Genomic DNA, 20,753 nt, shown 5'->3' on the forward strand with positions numbered 1-20,753 from the left:
ACAGGCCACGAAAGAGAAGGCTCCTCCCAGCCGTGACCGACTCGGGCAACGATGGAGTGTATTCTTCCGGAGGGGCTCAGCGTCCTAGCGTCTCTCATAGAAGCCTGGACGCTAACTTCAAAGGAAGAGTGAGTCACTGTGGATGGATGGATGGACGGATGGACGGACAGACGGATGGACAGACAGGTGGACAGATAGATGGGCGGAAGGACGAATGGATGGATGGATGGATGGACGGATGAAGAAACAGATGGATGGATGGATGGGTGGATGGACGGATGAATGGATGGGTGGATGGATGGACGGATAGACGGACAGACGGATGGACAGACAGATAGATGGGTGGAAGGACGGATGGATGGATGGATGGACGGACGGATGGACGGATGGACGGACAGGTGGACAGTTAGATGGGCGGAAGGATGGATGGACAGACGAAGAAACAGATGGATGGATGGATGGGTGGACGGACGGCTGAATGGACAGACAGACAGGCAAACAGATAGATGGGCGGAAGGATGGATGGATGAGTGGATGGATGAATGAATGGATGGAATGGATGGATAAATAGATAGATGGATGGATGGATGGATGAATGGATGGATGGATGGATGGATGGATGGATGGATGGATGGATGGATGGATGGATGGACGGACGGATGGACAGACAGATGGATGGATGGATAAATGGACAGACAGATAGACGGACATACTTATTGTACAGAGCAGCAGACCGCAGAGGAAAGAAAATGAGAAGATACGGTAAGAGTGAAAGGACCCGAGAGAAGCAACCTCCTGACCATTCACTCCGGCACATGGAAAATAAAGAGACTTTCTCCGTAAAAGAAACTTTTAGCAGAGCCCAGACTGAGCCCAAACAAGACCAACCCTCTATAGGTAAGACTTATGGAACCAGTCAGTACAAGGAGGAGAACAGAGGGCTGGTGGCGGGTCAGCTTGGCTCCCAAGTGTCCTGATATTCTGGAAAGCTCGGTGGGCCGTGCACCTGACGTAGAAATGAATCTTCCCTTCAACAGAGATGGATGGATTTACTGCAGTGCAGCTGTGATGTACCAATGATGTCAGGCGCTCAGAGGTAGGTCACAGTGCTTAATTTGAGCCAGTGGTTTCCATGCTCGGCACTGGCACTTTATTCGTGAACACCTGCGTGGTGACAGTCTGCCACAAGGTGGCGCTGTCTGGCTAATTTAGGGATGACATCAACAACAGTGAATTATTAACTCAATATACATTAAAAATGTCTATTATCTGCCGCCTATGCCATTCTTATAGCTTTGGGGCCTGAAATAGTCCGAACTGTCACACTTGTGGTAGTGTGATGGTTAGTAGTTGTGTTGTTACTGTCATTGGCAGCGCTGGCAGGGACAATGGGCGGCTAAAGCTGCAGTGGCCTTCTAGCAAGAGCCCTCGCACTTATTTATTTACAAATTAAGCACTGGGTAGGTGGGATGCCGCGGGTGGTATCTTATGTCCCCTATATGGGTAGATAGACCTAAATCAGCTCCACATAAGGGCGGGTGAAAGTCTATCAGTTTTTCCTGTGAAACTCTGTAGGAAATTTGGCCAATCACGCCTGTAGCGCAATTACCGGTAACTTGTGTGATTTTTTTAGTCACACAAGTCACACTAGCTTCAATCTGACCTGCAAAGTCTCATGGGACATTGGCAGGAAACCGGTTCAGGCACAAAAAAAATCTATCTTGATGAAATATTTTACATACACTGAGCCTGTCACATACATAAATTATGGGAAATTGTGCAATGCGAATATTCAGGTAATTTCGGGAACATCACACAATTCCAGACTTGCGTGAATTTCGCCAGCGTAATTAAACATTCTCCCAGGCCTAGGTACAACAGCCTCATCCTGGGTACCTAACGCACCAACACCCCTCGGCAGGGAGGAAAGACAGCCAGGATGGGAGTACTCCTCCCAGAATTCATAGCGGGTAGGGGCCACCTGACTGTCCCCCCACAGAGTCCACAAGAGCACTGGGTAGGGTGACCAGACGTCCCGGATTTCCCAGGACGGTCCCGGTGTTTGGAGAAGTGTCCCTTTGTCCCGACACTTACTCCAAATTGGAGAAATGTCCCGTTTTTTGGGTCGAGTCCGGGTTATTTATAGAAATGTCTCGGTTTTTGGGTCGTGTCCGGGTTATTTATAGAAATGCCTCGGTTTTTCGGTAGTGTCCGGGTTATTTAAAGAAATGTCTCGGTTTTTGGGTCGTGTCCGGGTTATTTATAGAAATGTCTCGGTTTTTGGGTCGTGTCCGGGTTATTTATAGAAATGTCTCGGTTTTTGGGTCGTGTCCGGGTTATTTATAGAAATGTCTCGGTTTTTCGGTAGTGTCCGGGTTATTTACAGAAATGTCTCGGTTTTTGGGTCGTGTCCGGGTTATTTATAGAAATGTCTCGGTTTTTGGGTCGTGTCCGGGTTATTTATAGAAATGTCTCGGTTTTTGGGTCGTGTCCGGGTTATTTATAGAAATGTCTCGGTTTTTCGGTAGTGTCCGGGTTATTTACAGAAATGTCTCGGTTTTTGAGTCGTGTCCGGGTTATTTATAGAAATGTCTCGGTTTTTGGGTCGTGTCCGGGTTATTTATAGAAATGTCTCGGTTTTTGGGTCGTGTCCGGGTTATTTATAGAAATGTCTCGGTTTTTGGGTAGTGTCCGGGTTATTTATAGAAATGTCTCGGTTTTTGGGTCGTGTCCGGGTTATTTATAGAAATGCCTCGGTTTTTCGGTAGTGTCCGGGTTATTTAAAGAAATGTCTCGGTTTTTGGGTCGTGTCCGGGTTATTTATAGAAATGTCTCGGTTTTTGGGTCGTGTCCGGGTTATTTATAGAAATGTCTCGGTTTTTGGGTCGTGTCCGGGTTATTTATAGAAATGTCTCGGTTTTTCGGTAGTGTCCGGGTTATTTACAGAAATGTCTCGGTTTTTGGGTCGTGTCCGGGTTATTTATAGAAATGTCTCGGTTTTTGGGTCGTGTCCGGGTTATTTATAGAAATGTCTCGGTTTTTGGGTCGTGTCCGGGTTATTTATAGAAATGCCTCGGTTTTTCGGTAGTGTCCGGGTTATTTAAAGAAATGTCTCGGTTTTTGGGTCGTGTCCGGGTTATTTATAGAAATGTCTCGGTTTTTGGGTCGTGTCCGGGTTATTTATAGAAATGTCTCGGTTTTTGGGTCGTGTCCGGGTTATTTATAGAAATGTCTCGGTTTTTCGGTAGTGTCCGGGTTATTTACAGAAATGTCTCGGTTTTTGGGTCGTGTCCGGGTTATTTATAGAAATGTCTCGGTTTTTGGGTCGTGTCCGGGTTATTTATAGAAATGTCTCGGTTTTTGGGTCGTGTCCGGGTTATTTATAGAAATGTCTCGGTTTTTGGGTAGTGTCCGGGTTATTTATAGAAATGTCTCGGTTTTTGGGTCGTGTCCGGGTTATTTATAGAAATGCCTCGGTTTTTCGGTAGTGTCCGGGTTATTTAAAGAAATGTCTCGGTTTTTGGGTCGTGTCCGGTTATTTATAGAAATGTCTCGGTTTTTGGGTCGTGTCCGGGTGATTTATAGAAATGTCTCGGTTTTTGGGTCGTGTCCGGGTTATTTATAGAAATGTCTCGGTTTTTCGGTAGTGTCCGGGTTATTTACAGAAATGTCTCGGTTTTTGGGTCGTGTCCGGGTTATTTATAGAAATGTCTCGGTTTTTGGGTCGTGTCCGGGTTATTTATAGAAATGTCTCGGTTTTTGGGTCGTGTCCGGGTTATTTATAGAAATGCCTCGGTTTTCGGTAGTGTCCGGGTTATTTAAAGAAATGTCTCGGTTTTTGGGTCGTGTCCGGGTTATTTATAGAAATGTCTCGGTTTTTGGGTCGTGTCCGGGTTATTTATAGAAATGTCTCGGTTTTTGGGTCGTGTCCGGGTTATTTATAGAAATGTCTCGGTTTTTCGGTAGTGTCCGGGTTATTTACAGAAATGTCTCGGTTTTTGGGTCGTGTCCGGGTTATTTATAGAAATGTCTCGGTTTTTGGGTCGTGTCCGGGTTATTTATAGAAATGTCTCGGTTTTTGGGTCGTGTCCGGGTTATTTATAGAAATGTCTCGGTTTTTCGGTAGTGTCCGGGTTATTTATAGAAATGTCTCGGTTTTTGGGTCGTGTCCGGGTTATTTATAGAAATGTCTCGGTTTTTGGGTCGTGTCCGGGTTATTTATAGAAATGTCTCGGTTTTTGGGTCGTGTCCGGGTTATTTATAGAAATGTCTCGGTTTTTGGGTAGTGTCCGGGTTATTTATAGAAATGTCTCGGTTTTTGGGTCGTGTACGGGTTATTTAAAGAAATGTGCAGGTTTTTAAGGGCGGGTGGGGTGAACCTGCAAGTAAATCACAGTGTTGAGCAGGCTCACATTTAGAAACGGCGACAGAAGTTGACATCTGTAAACTGTCCTGCTGTGCTGCTTCGCCTCATTTAAGCAGCACAGCAGGATTTAATGAGGTGTGATCAGGGCTGCAGAGGTCAAAGGGCAAGACCACGCCCACCAGCAGCTGGACCTGGAGCTCTTCACTGAACGGGAGGTAATGTGAAAATACATTTCTTTAAAAGAACACAAATTTATATATGTATGTATGTATATATATATATATATATATATATATATATATGAAGCCCTGAGACCTAATATAACATTTACTCCTATTTTTATGTCAGTGTCTCTCCGGCTTTTCATTCACACCACCCTGCAAGAGGCCGCTGGGGGCGCAATGCCACTCAAGGGTCCAGACTAACGTGCTTCCTCCCTTGTGCCAAACAAGCACTGCTAGTAGCAGTTCGTGCCCCCTCGGTACAATGACGCCCCTGCTTTCACTGTGTATCCTTCACCCCCAGAAGCTGCCAGCCTTTCAGAGGGAACGGCTGTGAAACTTTGAGTCTGGGTGACCGTGACAGAGAGCAGCTGCCTCGAGCAACCACGACACCTGCGAGGCGGCGCGAGCGGGGCACGTGTCATAGTGGAATATATGATTATACCACGCTTACAATTACCACGCATGGCTTTACCACGCAAATTTTACATCGCAAGTGGCTTTACCACGCTGGAATTTACAACGAAGGATTATACCACGCTTAGAAACGTCTTACCTGCACGTCTTTCACCAGCAGCCCTTACTTCCATCCACCATGGAAACAAGCGTCAAAACACGTCTACCAAAATTAAAAAAGGACTGCTATTTTGACGTACACGGCACGTCTTTGGGGGAGGCTCTTTCCTTTTACTTCAAAAATACTAAAGAGCGTTTTTTTTTATTTAAGTAACCCGCTCCATAATTTTTGTTATTTGTGGGGGGGAGACCCTCCCAGCCCCCCCCCCGAGCCCCCCCAGCCCCCCTCCAAGCCCACGCAGAACGACTGAAAGGAATACCACGTCTCCCCCCAACCCACGCAGAACGTACGTGCGTGGTAAAGACGGTCGTGGAAGGCACCCGCGTTGAAAAAACGTTTGCGTGGTAAGTGTACCGTGGTAAACGTTATGCGTGGTGATGCCTTCGGAGTAAATGATGTTTCCCGTCATAGTGAACGATTGTGCAACACCCAATGAAACCCTGTCCTACGCAATGATTATGTGATATAGTGAAACCGTGACACAGACTGCAGTGCAGCGGCCTTACACAACACACCTGCGAGGCAACTGTGAAACCGTGCAACAGTGAGTGATTGTGTAACAGCGAATAAAGCCCTAGACATTGAATCTGTGAGATAGTGAACCCCTGTGAGGAAATACAACTGGGAGACAATGACACTGGGCGAAGTGAAACTGTGACTCAGTGAAACAGCAAAACAGTGACAGCGTGAGACTGTCACACTGTGAGATACAGAGAAACTGTGAGACACTTACATTTAAGGAAGCATGAAGCAGTGTGAGATGACAGGGCAGTGAGGCAGTGAGCCTGTGAGACCGCCCCGTTGCCTTCGTCTTGATAAAAGTGATCTCATGTAACTGCGTGAAGCAGTGTGACCCTGGGCAGTCAGACTGTGTCCAGGCGGATGTCATTCTCAGAGATGCCCAACTCACCTGTCAGGTGACCCCACTGAAAGCCCCAGGAGTCTGACCTTGAACCCCGAGAGGCGACCCCTCGACCTGTCTGCGGCACAGGAAGGGTCTCAAGTAAAGTATCGGTCTAAGAACACGGGCGTCTGTCCACAGACCTCACGCAGGGCACTCTTGCATGTGTGACTGCAGACACCTCACTCCTGGGGGTCTGACCACAGACCTCACACAGGACACTCTTGCATGTGTGACCGCAGACACCTCACTCCTGGGGGTCTGACCACAGACCTCACACAGGACACTCTGCATGTGTGACCGCAGACACCTCACTCCTGGGGGTCTGTCCACAGACCTCACGCAGGACACTCTGCATGTGTGACCGCAGACACCTCACTCCTGGGGGTCTGTCCACAGACCTCACGCAGGGCACTCTTGCATGTGTGACCGCAGACATCTCACTCCTGGGGGTCTGACCACAGACCTCACACAGGACACTCTTGCATGTGTGACCGCAGACACCTCACTCCTGGGGGTCTGACCACAGACCTCACGCAGGGCACTCTTGCATGTGTGACCGCAGACATCTCTCTCCTGGGGTCTGTCCCTCACGCAGGACACTCTGCATGTCTGCCAGCAGACACCTCACTCCTGGGGGTCTGTCCACAGACCTCACACAGGACACTCTGCATGTCTGCCAGCAGACACCTCACTCCTGGGGGTCTGTCCACAGACCTCACACAGGACACTCTGCATATCTGCCAGCAGACACCTCACTCCTGGGGGTCTGTCCACAGACCTCACACAGGACACTCTTGCATCTCTGCCAGCAGACACCTCACTCCTGGGGGTCTGTCCACAGACCTCACGCGGGGCACTCTGCATGTGTGACCGCAGACACCTCACTCCTGGGGGTCTGTCCACAGACCTCACGCAGGACACTCTTGCATGTGTGACCGCAGACATCTCACTCCTGGGGGTCTGTCCACAGACCTCACGCAGGACACTCTGCATGTGTGACCGCAGACACCTCACTCCTGGGGGTCTGTCCACAGACCTCACGCAGGACACTCTTGCATGTGTGACCGCAGACATCTCACTCCTGGGGGTCTGTCCACAGACCTCACGCGGGGCACTCTTGCATGTGTGACCGCAGACATCTCACTCCTGGGGGTCTGTCCACAGACCTCACACAGGACACTCTGCATGTGTGACCGCAGACACCTCACTCCTGGGGGTCTGTCCACAGACCTCACACAGGACACTCTGCATGTCTGCCAGCAGACACCTCACTCCTGGGGGTCTGTCCACAGACCTCACACAGGACACTCTTGCATGTGTGACCGCAGACACCTCACTCCTGGGGGTCTGTCCACAGACCTCACGCAGGACACTCTTGCATGTGTGACCGCAGACACCTCACTCCTGGGGGTCTGTCCACAGACCTCACGCAGGACACTCTTGCATGTGTGACCGCAGACACCTCACTCCTGGGGGTCTGTCCACAGACCTCACGCAGACACTCTGCATGTGTGACCGCAGACACCTCACTCCTGGGGGTCTGTCCACAGACCTCACGCAGGACACTCTGCATGTCTGCCAGCAGACACCTCACTCCTGGGGGTCTGTCCACAGACCTCACACAGGACACTCTGCATGTGTGACCGCAGACATCTCTCTCCTGGGGTCTGACCACAGACCTCACACAGGACACTCTTGCATGTGTGACCGCAGACACCTCACTCCTGGGGGTCTGTCCACAGACCTCACGCAGGACACTCTGCATGTGTGACCGCAGACACCTCACTCCTGGGGGTCTGTCCACAGACCTCACGCAGGACACTCTGCATGTCTGCCAGCAGACACCTCACTCCTGGGGGTCTGACCACAGACCTCACGCAGGACACTCTGCATGTGTGACCGCAGACACCTCACTCCTGGGGGTCTGTCCACAGACCTCACGCAGGACACTCTGCATGTCTGCCAGCAGACACCTCACTCCTGGGGGTCTGACCACAGACCTCACGCAGGACACTCTTGCATGTGTGACCGCAGACACCTCACTCCTGGGGGTCTGTCCACAGACCTCACGCGGGGCACTCTGCATGTGTGACCGCAGACACCTCACTCCTGGGTGTCTGTCCACAGACCTCACACAGGACACTCTTGCATGTGTGACCGCAGACACCTCACTCCTGGGGGTCTGTCCACAGACCTCACGCAGGACACTCTTGCATGTGTGACCGCAGACACCTCACTCCTGGGGGTCTGTCCACAGACCTCACGCAGGACACTCTTGCATGTGTGACCGCAGACACCTCACTCCTGGGGGTCTGTCCACAGACCTCACGCGGGGCACTCTGCATGTGTGACCGCAGACATCTCACTCCTGGGGGTCTGTCCACAGACCTCACGCAGGACACTCTGCATGTGTGACCGCAGACACCTCACTCCTGGGGGTCTGTCCACAGACCTCACGCAGGACACTCTGCATGTCTGCCAGCAGACACCTCACTCCTGGGGGTCTGACCACAGACCTCACGCAGGACACTCTTGCATGTGTGACCGCAGACACCTCACTCCTGGGGGTCTGTCCACAGACCTCACGCGGGGCACTCTGCATGTGTGACCGCAGACACCTCACTCCTGGGGGTCTGTCCACAGACCTCACGCAGGACACTCTTGCATGTGTGACCGCAGACACCTCACTCCTGGGGGTCTGTCCACAGACCTCACGCGGGGCACTCTGCATGTGTGACCGCAGACACCTCACTCCTGGGGGTCTGTCCACAGACCTCACGCAGGACACTCTTGCATGTGTGACCGCAGACATCTCACTCCTGGGGGTCTGTCCACAGACCTCACACAGGACACTCTGCATATCTGCCAGCAGACACCTCACTCCTGGGGGTCTGTCCACAGACCTCACACAGGACACTCTGCATGTGTGACCGCAGACACCTCACTCCTGGGGGTCTGTCCACAGACCTCACACAGGACACTCTGCATGTGTGACCGCAGACATCTCACTCCTGGGGGTCTGTCCACAGACCTCACACAGGACACTCTGCATGTGTGACCGCAGACACCTCACTCCTGGGGGTCTGTCCACAGACCTCACACAGGACACTCTGCATGTGTGACCGCAGACATCTCACTCCTGGGGGTCTGTCCACAGACCTCACACAGGACACTCTGCATGTGTGACCGCAGACACCTCACTCCTGGGGGTCTGTCCACAGACCTCACGCAGACACTCTTGCATGTGTGACCGCAGACATCTCACTCCTGGGGGTCTGTCCACAGACCTCACGCAGGACACTCTGCATGTGTGACCGCAGACATCTCACTCCTGGGGGTCTGTCCACAGACCTCACGCAGGACACTCTGCATGTGTGACCGCAGACATCTCACTCCTGGGGGTCTGTCCACAGACCTCACGCAGGACACTCTGCATGTGTGACCGCAGACACCTCACTCCTGGGGGTCTGTCCACAGACCTCACACAGGACACTCTGCATGTGTGACCGCAGACATCTCACTCCTGGGGGTCTGTCCACAGACCTCACACAGGACACTCTGCATGTGTGACCGCAGACACCTCACTCCTGGGGGTCTGTCCACAGACCTCACACAGGACACTCTGCATGTCTGCCAGCAGACACCTCACTCCTGGGGGTCTGTCCACAGACCTCACACAGGACACTCTGCATGTCTGCCAGCAGACACCTCACTCCTGGGGGTCTGTCCACAGACCTCACACAGGACACTCTGCATGTGTGACCGCAGACACCTCACTCCTGGGGGTCTGTCCACAGACCTCACACAGGACACTCTGCATATCTGCCAGCAGACACCTCACTCCTGGGGGTCTGTCCACAGACCTCACACAGGGCACTCTTGCATGTGTGACCGCAGACACCTCACTCCTGGGGGTCTGTCCACAGACCTCACACAGGACACTCTGCATGTGTGACCGCAGACATCTCACTCCTGGGGGTCTGTCCACAGACCTCACACAGGACACTCTGCATGTGTGACCGCAGACACCTCACTCCTGGGGGTCTGTCCACAGACCTCACGCAGACACTCTGCATGTGTGACCGCAGACACCTCACTCCTGGGGGTCTATCCACAGACCTCACGCAGGACACTCTTGCATGTGTGACCGCAGACATCTCACTCCTGGGCGTCTGTCCACAGACCTCACGCGGGGCACTCTGCATGTGTGACCGCAGACACCTCACTCCTGGGGGTCTGTCCACAGACCTCACACAGGACACTCTGCATGTGTGACCGCAGACACCTCACTCCTGGGGGTCTGTCCACAGACCTCACGCAGACACTCTGCATGTGTGACCGCAGACACCTCACTCCTGGGGGTCTATCCACAGACCTCACGCAGGACACTCTTGCATGTGTGACCCCAGACATCTCACTCCTGGGGGTCTGTCCACAGACCTCACGCGGGGCACTCTTGCATGTGTGACCGCAGACATCTCACTCCTGGGGGTCTGTCCACAGACCTCACACAGGACACTCTGCATATCTGCCAGCAGACACCTCACTCCTGGGGGTCTGTCCACAGACCTCACACAGGACACTCTGCATGTGTGACCGCAGACACCTCACTCCTGGGGGTCTGTCCACAGACCTCACACAGGACACTCTGCATGTGTGACCGCAGACACCTCACTCCTGGGGGTCTGTCCACAGACCTCACGCAGGACACTCTGCATGTGTGACCGCAGACATCTCACTCCTGGGGGTCTGTCCACAGACCTCACACAGGACACTCTGCATGTGTGACCGCAGACATCTCACTCCTGGGGGTCTGTCCACAGACCTCACACAGGACGATCTGCATGTGTGACCGCAGACATCTCACTCCTGGGGGTCTGTCCACAGACCTCACACAGGACACTCTTGCATGTGTGACCGCAGACATCTCACTCCTGGGGGTCTGACCACAGACCTCACGCAGGACACTCTGCATGTGTGACCGCAGACACCTCACTCCTGGGGGTCTGTCCACAGACCTCACGCAGGACACTCTGCATGTGTGACCGCAGACATCTCACTCCTGGGGGTCTGTCCACAGACCTCACGCGGGGCACTCTGCATGTGTGACCGCAGACACCTCACTCCTGGGGGTCTGTCCACAGACCTCACGCAGACACTCTGCATGTGTGACCGCAGACACCTCACTCCTGGGGGTCTGTCCACAGACCTCACGCAGGACACTCTGCATGTGTGACCGCAGACACCTCTCTCCTGGGGGTCTGTCCCTCACGCAGGGCACTCTTGCATGTGTGACCGCAGACATCTCACTCCTGGGGGTCTGACCACAGACCTCACGCGGGGCACTCTGCATGTGTGACCGCAGACACCTCACTCCTGGGGGTCTGTCCACAGACCTCACGCTGGACACTCTGCATGTGTGACCGCAGACATCTCACTCCTGGGGGTCTGTCCACAGACCTCACACAGGACGATCTGCATGTGTGACCGCAGACATCTCACTCCTGGGGGTCTGTCCACAGACCTCACACAGGACGATCTGCATGTGTGACCGCAGACATCTCACTCCTGGGGGTCTGTCCACAGACCTCACACAGGACACTCTTGCATGTGTGACCGCAGACATCTCACTCCTGGGGGTCTGACCACAGACCTCACGCAGGACACTCTGCATGTGTGACCGCAGACATCTCACCCCTGGGGTCTGTCCCTCACGCAGGACACTCTTGCATGTGTGACCGCAGACACCTCACTCCTGGGGGTCTGTCCACAGACCTCACACAGGACACTCTGCATGTGTGACCGCAGACACCTCACTCCTGGGGGTCTGTCCACAGACCTCACGCAGGACACTCTGCATGTGTGACCGCAGACACCTCACTCCTGGGGGTCTGTCCACAGACCTCACACAGGACACTCTTGCATGTGTGACCGCAGACACCTCACTCCTGGGGGTCTGTCCACAGACCTCACGCAGGACACTCTGCATGTGTGACCGCAGACACCTCACTCCTGGGGGTCTGTCCACAGACCTCACAGACACTCTGCATGTGTGACCGCAGACACCTCACTCCTGGGGGTCTGTCCACAGACCTCACACAGGACACTCTGCATGTGTGACCGCAGACACCTCACTCCTGGGGGTCTGTCCACAGACCTCACACAGGACACTCTGCATGTGTGACCGCAGACACCTCACTCCTGGGGGTCTGTCCACAGACCTCACACAGGACACTCTGCATGTGTGACCGCAGACACCTCACTCCTGGGGGTCTGTCCACAGACCTCACACAGGACACTCTGCATGTGTGACCGCAGACACCTCACTCCTGGGGGTCTGTCCACAGACCTCACGCAGACACTCTGCATGTGTGACCGCAGACACCTCACTCCTGGGGGTCTGTCCACAGACTTCACGCGGGGCACTCTTGCATATCCACTACTCAAATTACTTCATATTTACACTATACTAATTTTCAACACTAATCCTTTAAGTGTTCTGGAGTGGCATGTTACTCGCCAGAAAAGCGCTTCAACACCCATCAGGGGTAACAAGTGCTATATGCATGCAAATCTTTCTTCCCCTTTTATCCCTCTGCTATTCTTCTCACTCCAAGTAATTGACTAATATCCACCACTCAAATTACTTCATATTTACACTATACTAATTTTCAACAGTAATCCTTTATGGGTTCCGGAGTGGCGTGCTACTCGCCAGAAAAGCGCTTCAAGACCCATCAGGGGTAACAAGTGCTATATGCATGCAAATCTTTCTTCCCCTTTTATCCCTCCGCTATCCTTTTCACTCCAAGTAACTGACTAATATCCACCTCTGAAATTACTTCATATTTCACCACTAATCCTTTGTAGGCTCCCTGAATAGCGTGCGTCAACAAGCGCTATATAAATACAAACCTTTATCCTCCTCTGTCCTTCTGCTATCCTTCCGAATCCAAATAACTGACTAGCCTATCCACCACTTAAAATGTACTTGCATGTTTCACTATACTAATTCAACACTAATCCTCTATGGGTCCCGGAGTAGCGTGCTACTCGCCAAAAAAGCGCTTCGACGCCACGTCAGGGGTAGTAAGCGCTGTATAAATGCAATTACAATACAATACAATGTCACGAGAAAGCTCCCGGGTGTCTGTCCACAGACACCACACAGACAGGACACTCTTGCATGTGTGTGCACAGACATCTCACGAGGAAACTCCCGGGTGTCTGTCCACAGATTCCCCGAAGGAAGTTTCTCCATGTGGGCCTACAGACATCTCACGGGGGGCTCCTGGGTGTCTGTTCACAGGCATCAGTACTGGAGGTCTCGGGGGTCAGTCCAGACACCCCCCAGCAGGTGTCTGTACGCGTGGCCTCCTCCTGCAAAAACACCTCATTGGGTGTCTGTTGGTGCCTCGGGGCGCTCCGTGACATCGGCTTAAGGAGGCAACTGAGGACAGATTGCGGGTGTCTGCCACGGACACGCGGCGAGGGCTCCACGGAGTCTGCCGTGAACACACTGCCATCACCGACACGTCCATGGGGGGCCGGCTGTCCGCTTGTGGACACCCCATATGGACGTGCCTGGGTGTCTGCCAACAGACTCCATCGGTGGCTGGGGGTGTCTGCCCCAGGACACTCCACTGGGACGGTCTGTGGATAGGTCTGTGGACACTCACCGGGCCAGGACCCCCTGGCACAGCCTGGCGCACAGACCTGCACCCGCACCAAGGTAAAATAAAAACAGGTACGTTTTGGAACGGTCGGGAGGGCACCGTATTGTAATACTGTCCCCTCTGGGTGCTGAAGGTGGGTTGCATATGGCAGTGGGGGTGGGGGCATCTCACCTTGCGGTCGATGGCTTGAGGACATCCTGGCGCTGGGGCTTCTCTCGGGGGCGCAGGGTTCGGCGTGGGCGCAGGGGGGCGCGCTGCTCCCACTCCTCCACAAGAGAAGGGCCGTGGGGAGTGCCGGATCCGGTGCCGAGGGGCTCAGGGGTGAATCCTGCGCAGAGAGGTGCCCGGGACCTGCTGCTCTGGAGGTCGGTGCCGGCTGCTCTGCGCCTCCCTGGGTGGCAAAGTCCGTTGTGCACAGTCCACGCACACCGGGGCCACTGAGGTGTAAGCAGTCACTGGGTGAGCTGGACTCCTGCGCAGAGATGCGCCCGGGGTTGAGCTGTGATCCTGGGCAAATATGCGCCCGGGGTTGAGCTGTGATCCTGGGCAGAGATGCGCCCGGGGTTGAGCTGTGATCCTGGGCAGAGATGCGCTCGGGGATGCGCTGTGTTCCTGGGCAGAGATGAGACTAGGGATGCGCTCCTCAGTCCGGAGTCGTGTGTACATACACTCAGGCTCCCTTCTTATTGGCTGCTGCAGCCCATCCCATCCTAGCCGAGCCCAGCCTCGGTGTCTCAGCATGTGCTCATCACTCCGTGCTCCTCTGCTGCCCTCTTCTGGTGGACTCTGGGAAGACACCAGCAGCAGACCACGTGGACTGGGGGACACAGGCATGTGCACAGGTGCAAGGGGGCAGCCACCGACACATGTCATCATTTACAACACAAAACACACAAGATGATGGACGGAATGTTGCACAATGACAAAACATTCACCCCCAGTCACAGATCTGGGTTTAATCCATCGTTATTTTGCTCACCCAGCCACCCAAGTTCAGGCAAGGCCATATGCAAATCAGTCTTGACCCTGTGCCTCATGGGAACAGTCCAGCCAGAACTGCCAAGCCATGCCTTCCCTGGACCGGAATCAAGCATCCTAGACCCGTTTCTGGCTATCAGCCATACCCGCTCCCCTTCGCCCCACTTTGCACTCAGACCAGTTCTCCAAAAGCTGACCCAAGCAGAGAAGTTTAGAACATGTCACGTTAAATTACAACAAATTGTGGCTCCTTTCTCGCCCTAAGTGCGCCATGTATGCTCAGACGTGGGTCCCTTGCTCACTTTGCCACTGGATTCAAGCTATCCTGGCTGATGAGGGGTGAAAGCCCGAAACCGGTCCTCGGAAGCTTGTTTCCGGTCCAGGGAAGACATGGCTTGGCAGTTCGGGCTGGACTGTTCCCATGAGGCACAGGGTCAAGACTGATTTGCATATGGCCATGTCTGAACTGGGGTGGCGTGGTGAGCAAAAGAAAGATGGATTAAACCCAGATCTGTGACTGGGGTTGAATGTTTTGCCTTTGTGCAACATTCCGTCCATCATCTTGTGTGTTTTATCATTTACAACACAAACCCAGGGCTTTAAGTGGGCTGGGTCTCACGGGCAGATTTTTTAAGGTTGCCTCAAATCACTTCTCACTGGTGGAGAAGTGACGGCATGACGTCATGCCAGGGGAGCGTTGTAGGGGAAGGGAAATCATTTAAAGAGTGTCCTTTTCTCTCTGGATTTCTCTTCTCTTTTTGAAACTCAGGAGCAACAACATTCTGGTTGTGTCACCAGGGCTGTAAGTGGGAGCTTTTTCAATATTGTATACAAGCCATAGTTGCTGCTTATTTATCTAATGCAACTAACAACCATTGACAAAGCCAATAGTCCTGACTTGTTGTAGGTATGATGTTACTTGTATCATATATCTGGACGCAATGACAGAAACAGCAAAATACAAGTGGGGCGGCACACTAGGCTAAGCACATATTTTTAATTTACATGTTTTTAAGCCACGCCCTTAATTACATTGGCCACCCCCCTTTGAGAGACCCCCAGTTTTTTCATCCCACTTGAAGCCCTGCACAAACCCATTCGGTTCATAAAAGGGAGTTAACAATTATAGAAAGTTACAATAAAACCCCTGCAGCCTAAACGTATTCCTGGGCAGTGCCAGTGCCCCCATGAATGTCCCTCTAGTGGGGCGCCAGCGGTGTTACCTGTCACTGGCGGTTTGCTGAGAGGCCGCAACACAGCACACAACTGTCTCCCTGGCGTGACTGCAGCGGCGCGGCTGCACGACGGGACGTGTGGCTCACGTGCTCGTGTGCACTTAAGGTAAGACACCGAGCAGTGCAGCGCCAGGGCCTTTAACTTGATCTGGGGCTAGGTGTTACCGTCCGGCAGAGCCGGGTGGAAATCCCCCTTTATTTCTGCCTCTTTGGCTGGCTTTGTTCGTGTAAAGAAGGCTGAACCTTTGTCTCCCTGCTTTAAAGGCAATCCATGCACACGTGCACTCTGTGAAGCAGTACACATTTTTCATAATTTTGTCTGCGCCTGGCTTGTTTCACTTTGTTCGTTCTTGTAACTGAATGCCTCACCCAGGGAGGCAGACCCTGAGGCTGCAGGTAGCTTTAAGTGGGATGCAATGATGGTGGTTGGGGGGGGATGCCTAAAAGGGGCGTGGCCAAAAAGCATAACTCAATCCTTTCCATGAGGCGTGGCCTACGTGATGAAGGGCGTGGCTTAAAACACGTGACCTAGGATCCATTGCTTGCCTCCTGACCACTCAGGGAGCCTCTCTGCGTCTATCTGCTTGAGCATCCAGACATACACACAACAGCAACCATGCACATAAAACAAGCCGGACCTATTGGCTTTGGCAATGCTTGTTGGTGGTATTAGATACATGAGGGACAGTAATGCTATTGTTGCAAATGATTAGAATTGAGACTGTTTCAATTCTGAAAATATGAGACTGTGAATTAAACATTACTAGAACATTGGAATGTTGGGAGCTCCATTGAAAACAATGGAGTGCTCCGGGCTTATAATGGCTGGTATAAGCCCGGAGCTCCAACATTCCAATGTTTCTTTGTTCGCAGCACTGGCTGTGAACAAATGCTTCAGGGACCCTGAGGGGATTCCAATCCCCTCGCGCTCCCATAAGGCTTTGTTTTTTTTGTTAGAACATTCTGCTCTCTAGTGGCAGAATGTTCTAATAGCCTTATAGCCCTTCGTAGCTGGGCTATACCGGCTATTAAATTCCCTCTCCCTTGTTAAAGGCCCTCGCCTTCGGCTTGGGCCTTTAACGCTGGAGAGGGCCTATAATAGCCGGTATAGCCCTCTACGGCGGGCTATAAGGCGATACTAGGATCTGGGGAGGGGTCAGTGGTCTCGAAAGTTTCTCAATAAACCACGTCCCTCTCTTTCTTCCGCAGTGTCTCACTCACAAATCATGCACTTTTTCTCCAACATCTTTCTGAAATCCCCCCTTTGCATATACTACGTCATCTACTTCTTCATCACTGTTTTTAATCCTTTCCTTCTTCATGTACTTCCTTAAATGATCTTCCCTTCGCCACTCCCTCGCTCCCTCTCTCTCTCTCTCACACACACACATGCACACCTGTTCTGTCTCTGCCCTCACCTGTCAAGACAACACTCTCTTTTCCTTTGGGGCTGTCTAAATCTCAGCAGCCATGTGCACTCGTTAACGCATGCTCAAGCCAAATGGTAATTACAATTAGCAGAGGACCACTGTCAGCTCCAACACCACCTTAAAGATGCCCCTCACTCACCAACCGAGTAGCTACTCAGCTGGGACCCTAATAATGAAGCATGTCACCACCTAGGTTGGTAAGTGAGGGGTCTTCTTAAAAAGGAATACTTTTTTCTTTTGGTTACCTTCTTCGTATCGCGTTCTTTTCCACGGGGTATACTCCTTCTATTGTTTATAGCTGAAATGTATCGCACCACACCTCAAAGACTGACAAATCTCGGTGTATCTAGTACTATTCCCTTCAGCCCACCCAGACCTGAGGTGCCCCTCAGATGGTCCCTCACATCCCCTTTCTTATTCAACATCTATGTAATCCCCTCACCAAATCTTAGATCCTTCAGTCTCACCTGTCAAAACTATGTAGACGATGCCCAAATCATTCTCACAAGGGATGGCCTGGAAGACCTCTACAACTTAAAACTCGACAACTGGTTTTGTGCCAGAAATACATGGAGGATTTGTGACCACCGAAAGCTCAACACCGCAAAGACAGAGATTATGACCTGTGGACAAAAAATACCAGCTGACTCTCATGTGGCCCAAAAAACTCAAGACCCCTCCAACAACATCAAGAGAAGTTTGGGGTGACCACGGATTCAAGCCTCTCCTTGATACCATGTGTTACAACCTCACAAAGAGCGCCAGAAACTCTGTGTCACGTGATCCCATATCTTGGAAACCAACAAAAACGACAAGCCATCCGACACTCATAATTGACAAGCTAGTCTCTGCCAATAGCCTATACCTTGGAGCACTAGAGGCTTGATTCACAGAACTAACTGAAGACAAAATCCTAAACTTACTACCATTTTGGTATTCACAGAAGGCACTTACTCATTTCGGTATTCACAGAAGTTAGGACTCCTAAATGCCTTCTGTGAATACCGATAGCCTTCAAGTTCGGATTTATCTCAGTTTAGGAGTCCTAAAGTTAGGACTACTAACTTTAGGACTCCTAAATGTCTTCTGTGAATACTGAAAGTCTTAAAGTTAGGATTTTTCTTAGGTTAGGAGTAGTAAAGTTAGGACTCCTAACTTCTGTGAATACTGAAATGAGTAAGTGCCTTCTGTGAATGCCAAAATGAGTAAGTGCCTTCTGTGAATGCCAAAATGAGTAAGTGCCTTCTGTGAATGCCAAAATGAGTAAGTGCCTTCTGTGAATACCAAAATCAAAGTAAGTTTAGGATTTTGTCTTAAATTGGTTCTGTGAATCGGGCCCAAAGGTTCATCAATCACAAAACACAACTCTTCCAAGATGCTGCCCCAAGGCTCCATCTTCACCTCCACCCAGGAGAACGCTCGACTCCAGTCCTGCAGCCGCTCAACTGACTACTTACCGATACCAAAGGGACTACTTACAGCACGAAGGACAGTGTTCAAGGCACTCTGCATCGCCCACAGAGCCTCCTAAGCAAAGGACCATATTACCTACAAGTTGAATCCAAACAATACATACAAAGCAAGATACTGCGCTCTGGGCGAGCACCACTTATCAGAATAAATCCTTGCCATAAGAAATCCACAGGAGGTGCTGCTTCTCAGCCAAGCTGCCGGGTTCTGCAACTCACCATCAGCCGAGATTTGAAGCGTTGAGGAGCACTCAGAGGAGAGGTGAACACATGGCTGTTCCAAAATAACTACACATCTCATAACTCTGTTATAGAATCCAGAACAGTAATTGCACCTTTATGTACAATCTACAGTCTACAGTTGTGCAACACCTGGACCCACACACTCGCAGCGTTTGTAAACACTCTAGCAACTCAATACCATCCAGGAAGAATCTATGATGTTATTGCGCAGCCTTTTTCCCCGCAGGGAATCACAACGAGGTTGTTACAACGACCGCATTGTGATTCCGGATACCAACACTCCGCAAGTTGGAACAACGACTTGCGGACGGGGGCGCTGGATGTTGGAATAGTATAATTTACTATTCCAACTCCAGTCTGTGCGGACACTAGGGAAGGTGTTGGATTTTAAATCCAACACCTCCCCCACCCTCCGCAAGTCGTTGTTCCGACTTGCGGAGTAATGGTATGCGGAATCACAACGTGCTTGTTGTAACGACCGCGTTGTGATTCCGTGCATTGACAAAGTTTTGGGGTAAATGTTGTTTAACGTCCAGGAAAGGTATGAGAGGCAGACCTGTGTCGAGTCTGGGTATTGTATGGTCATTTAAATTCATCGATAACCCTCCTGGTCCTCACCAATACTAATTCCATGAGACTCAGCGGTCGTGCGGCCGACTTAAGCCGATACAGGCTGCATAATTCCCTTGTAGTGCTTTGCACTTTTACACTCTGGTAAGACCGAACTGACATGGGCCATGTTCATTAACCAGTAATGTACCAGTCCACAGAAGTAAACTACCAATCGCTGACTGAACAGGCATGGAATAACTGAAAAGAACTGCAACATCCGGTTGGCCAACAGAGGAGTCTAATATATTGCAGCTCTGCAGGTCCCAACTAACTGCAAACTATGATTGCTTCTCGACGTCTCACAACGAAGATCATATATGGGATGGATGTATGACGTTACAACGCATACTTTTACAACGCCTACCTTTACATCACAAGTTTTACAACGCATACCATTACAACGCATAGTGCTTTTAGGCGCTGGATAGTGAATAGTTTAATTTACTATTCCAACTCCAGTCCCGTGGACACTAGGGAAGGTGTTGGATAGTACATTAAACCTATTCCCTATCCTAGAGCGCCCCAGCGCAATGCGTTGTAATGGTTTGCGTTGTAAAAGTTGCGTCGCAAAGGCACTGCGTGGTAAAAGTTGCGTTGTAAAGGATGTTTACCATATGGGATGATATTAACAAAGTCCATTCCAGAAGATCGCCCGCCACTTCTCTAGCCAACCTGTGCCTGGCTCAGAACCCTAAACTTTAAGCACAAATCACAGAATGGACAACTATATGCAGTAACAAACACTGTGGAGCTGATCAAAGCAGTCAGCTCACTGAAAACCATAAACTGTGTGCCACTTGCTCACGTTTCTTCACCCATGACACTGCTACGCTCTGCGTCCCATCGTTGCACCTCAGTCGTCATCAAACTTGGCAGGGATTGGAAACACTTCTGATTTATTTATTTATTTTATTTTTATTTTGAAAGTTTTATATAGCGCGAACAAGATCTTTGCAGATATCAGAGCGCTTTACAAAGCCGGGAATACCAACAAGAGAGTGAAATTAAACATAATAAGTGGGAAGGGTAGGTACGTGAGAGA

At 51.5% G+C, this 20,753-nt stretch overlaps 1 protein-coding gene across 1 annotated transcript in view; it reads right to left on the reverse strand.

Moving 5' to 3' along the window:
* AIF1L (allograft inflammatory factor 1 like) overlaps positions 1-14,353 on the reverse strand; it is a 118,810-nt gene extending 104,457 nt beyond the window's left edge. The window contains exon 1 of the mRNA XM_078646207.1: positions 13,916-14,353. Coding sequence (XP_078502333.1) covers positions 13,916-13,940 — 25 coding nt within the window. The 5' untranslated portion in view covers positions 13,941-14,353. The remainder of the gene's footprint in view (positions 1-13,915) is intronic.
* Positions 14,354-20,753: the final 6,400 nt, after the last annotated feature.

The sequence above is a fragment of the Lissotriton helveticus genome, chromosome 5_1, assembly GCF_964261635.1.
Source record: "Lissotriton helveticus chromosome 5_1, aLisHel1.1, whole genome shotgun sequence".
In the NCBI taxonomy this organism is placed as follows: Eukaryota; Metazoa; Chordata; class Amphibia; order Caudata; family Salamandridae; genus Lissotriton; species Lissotriton helveticus.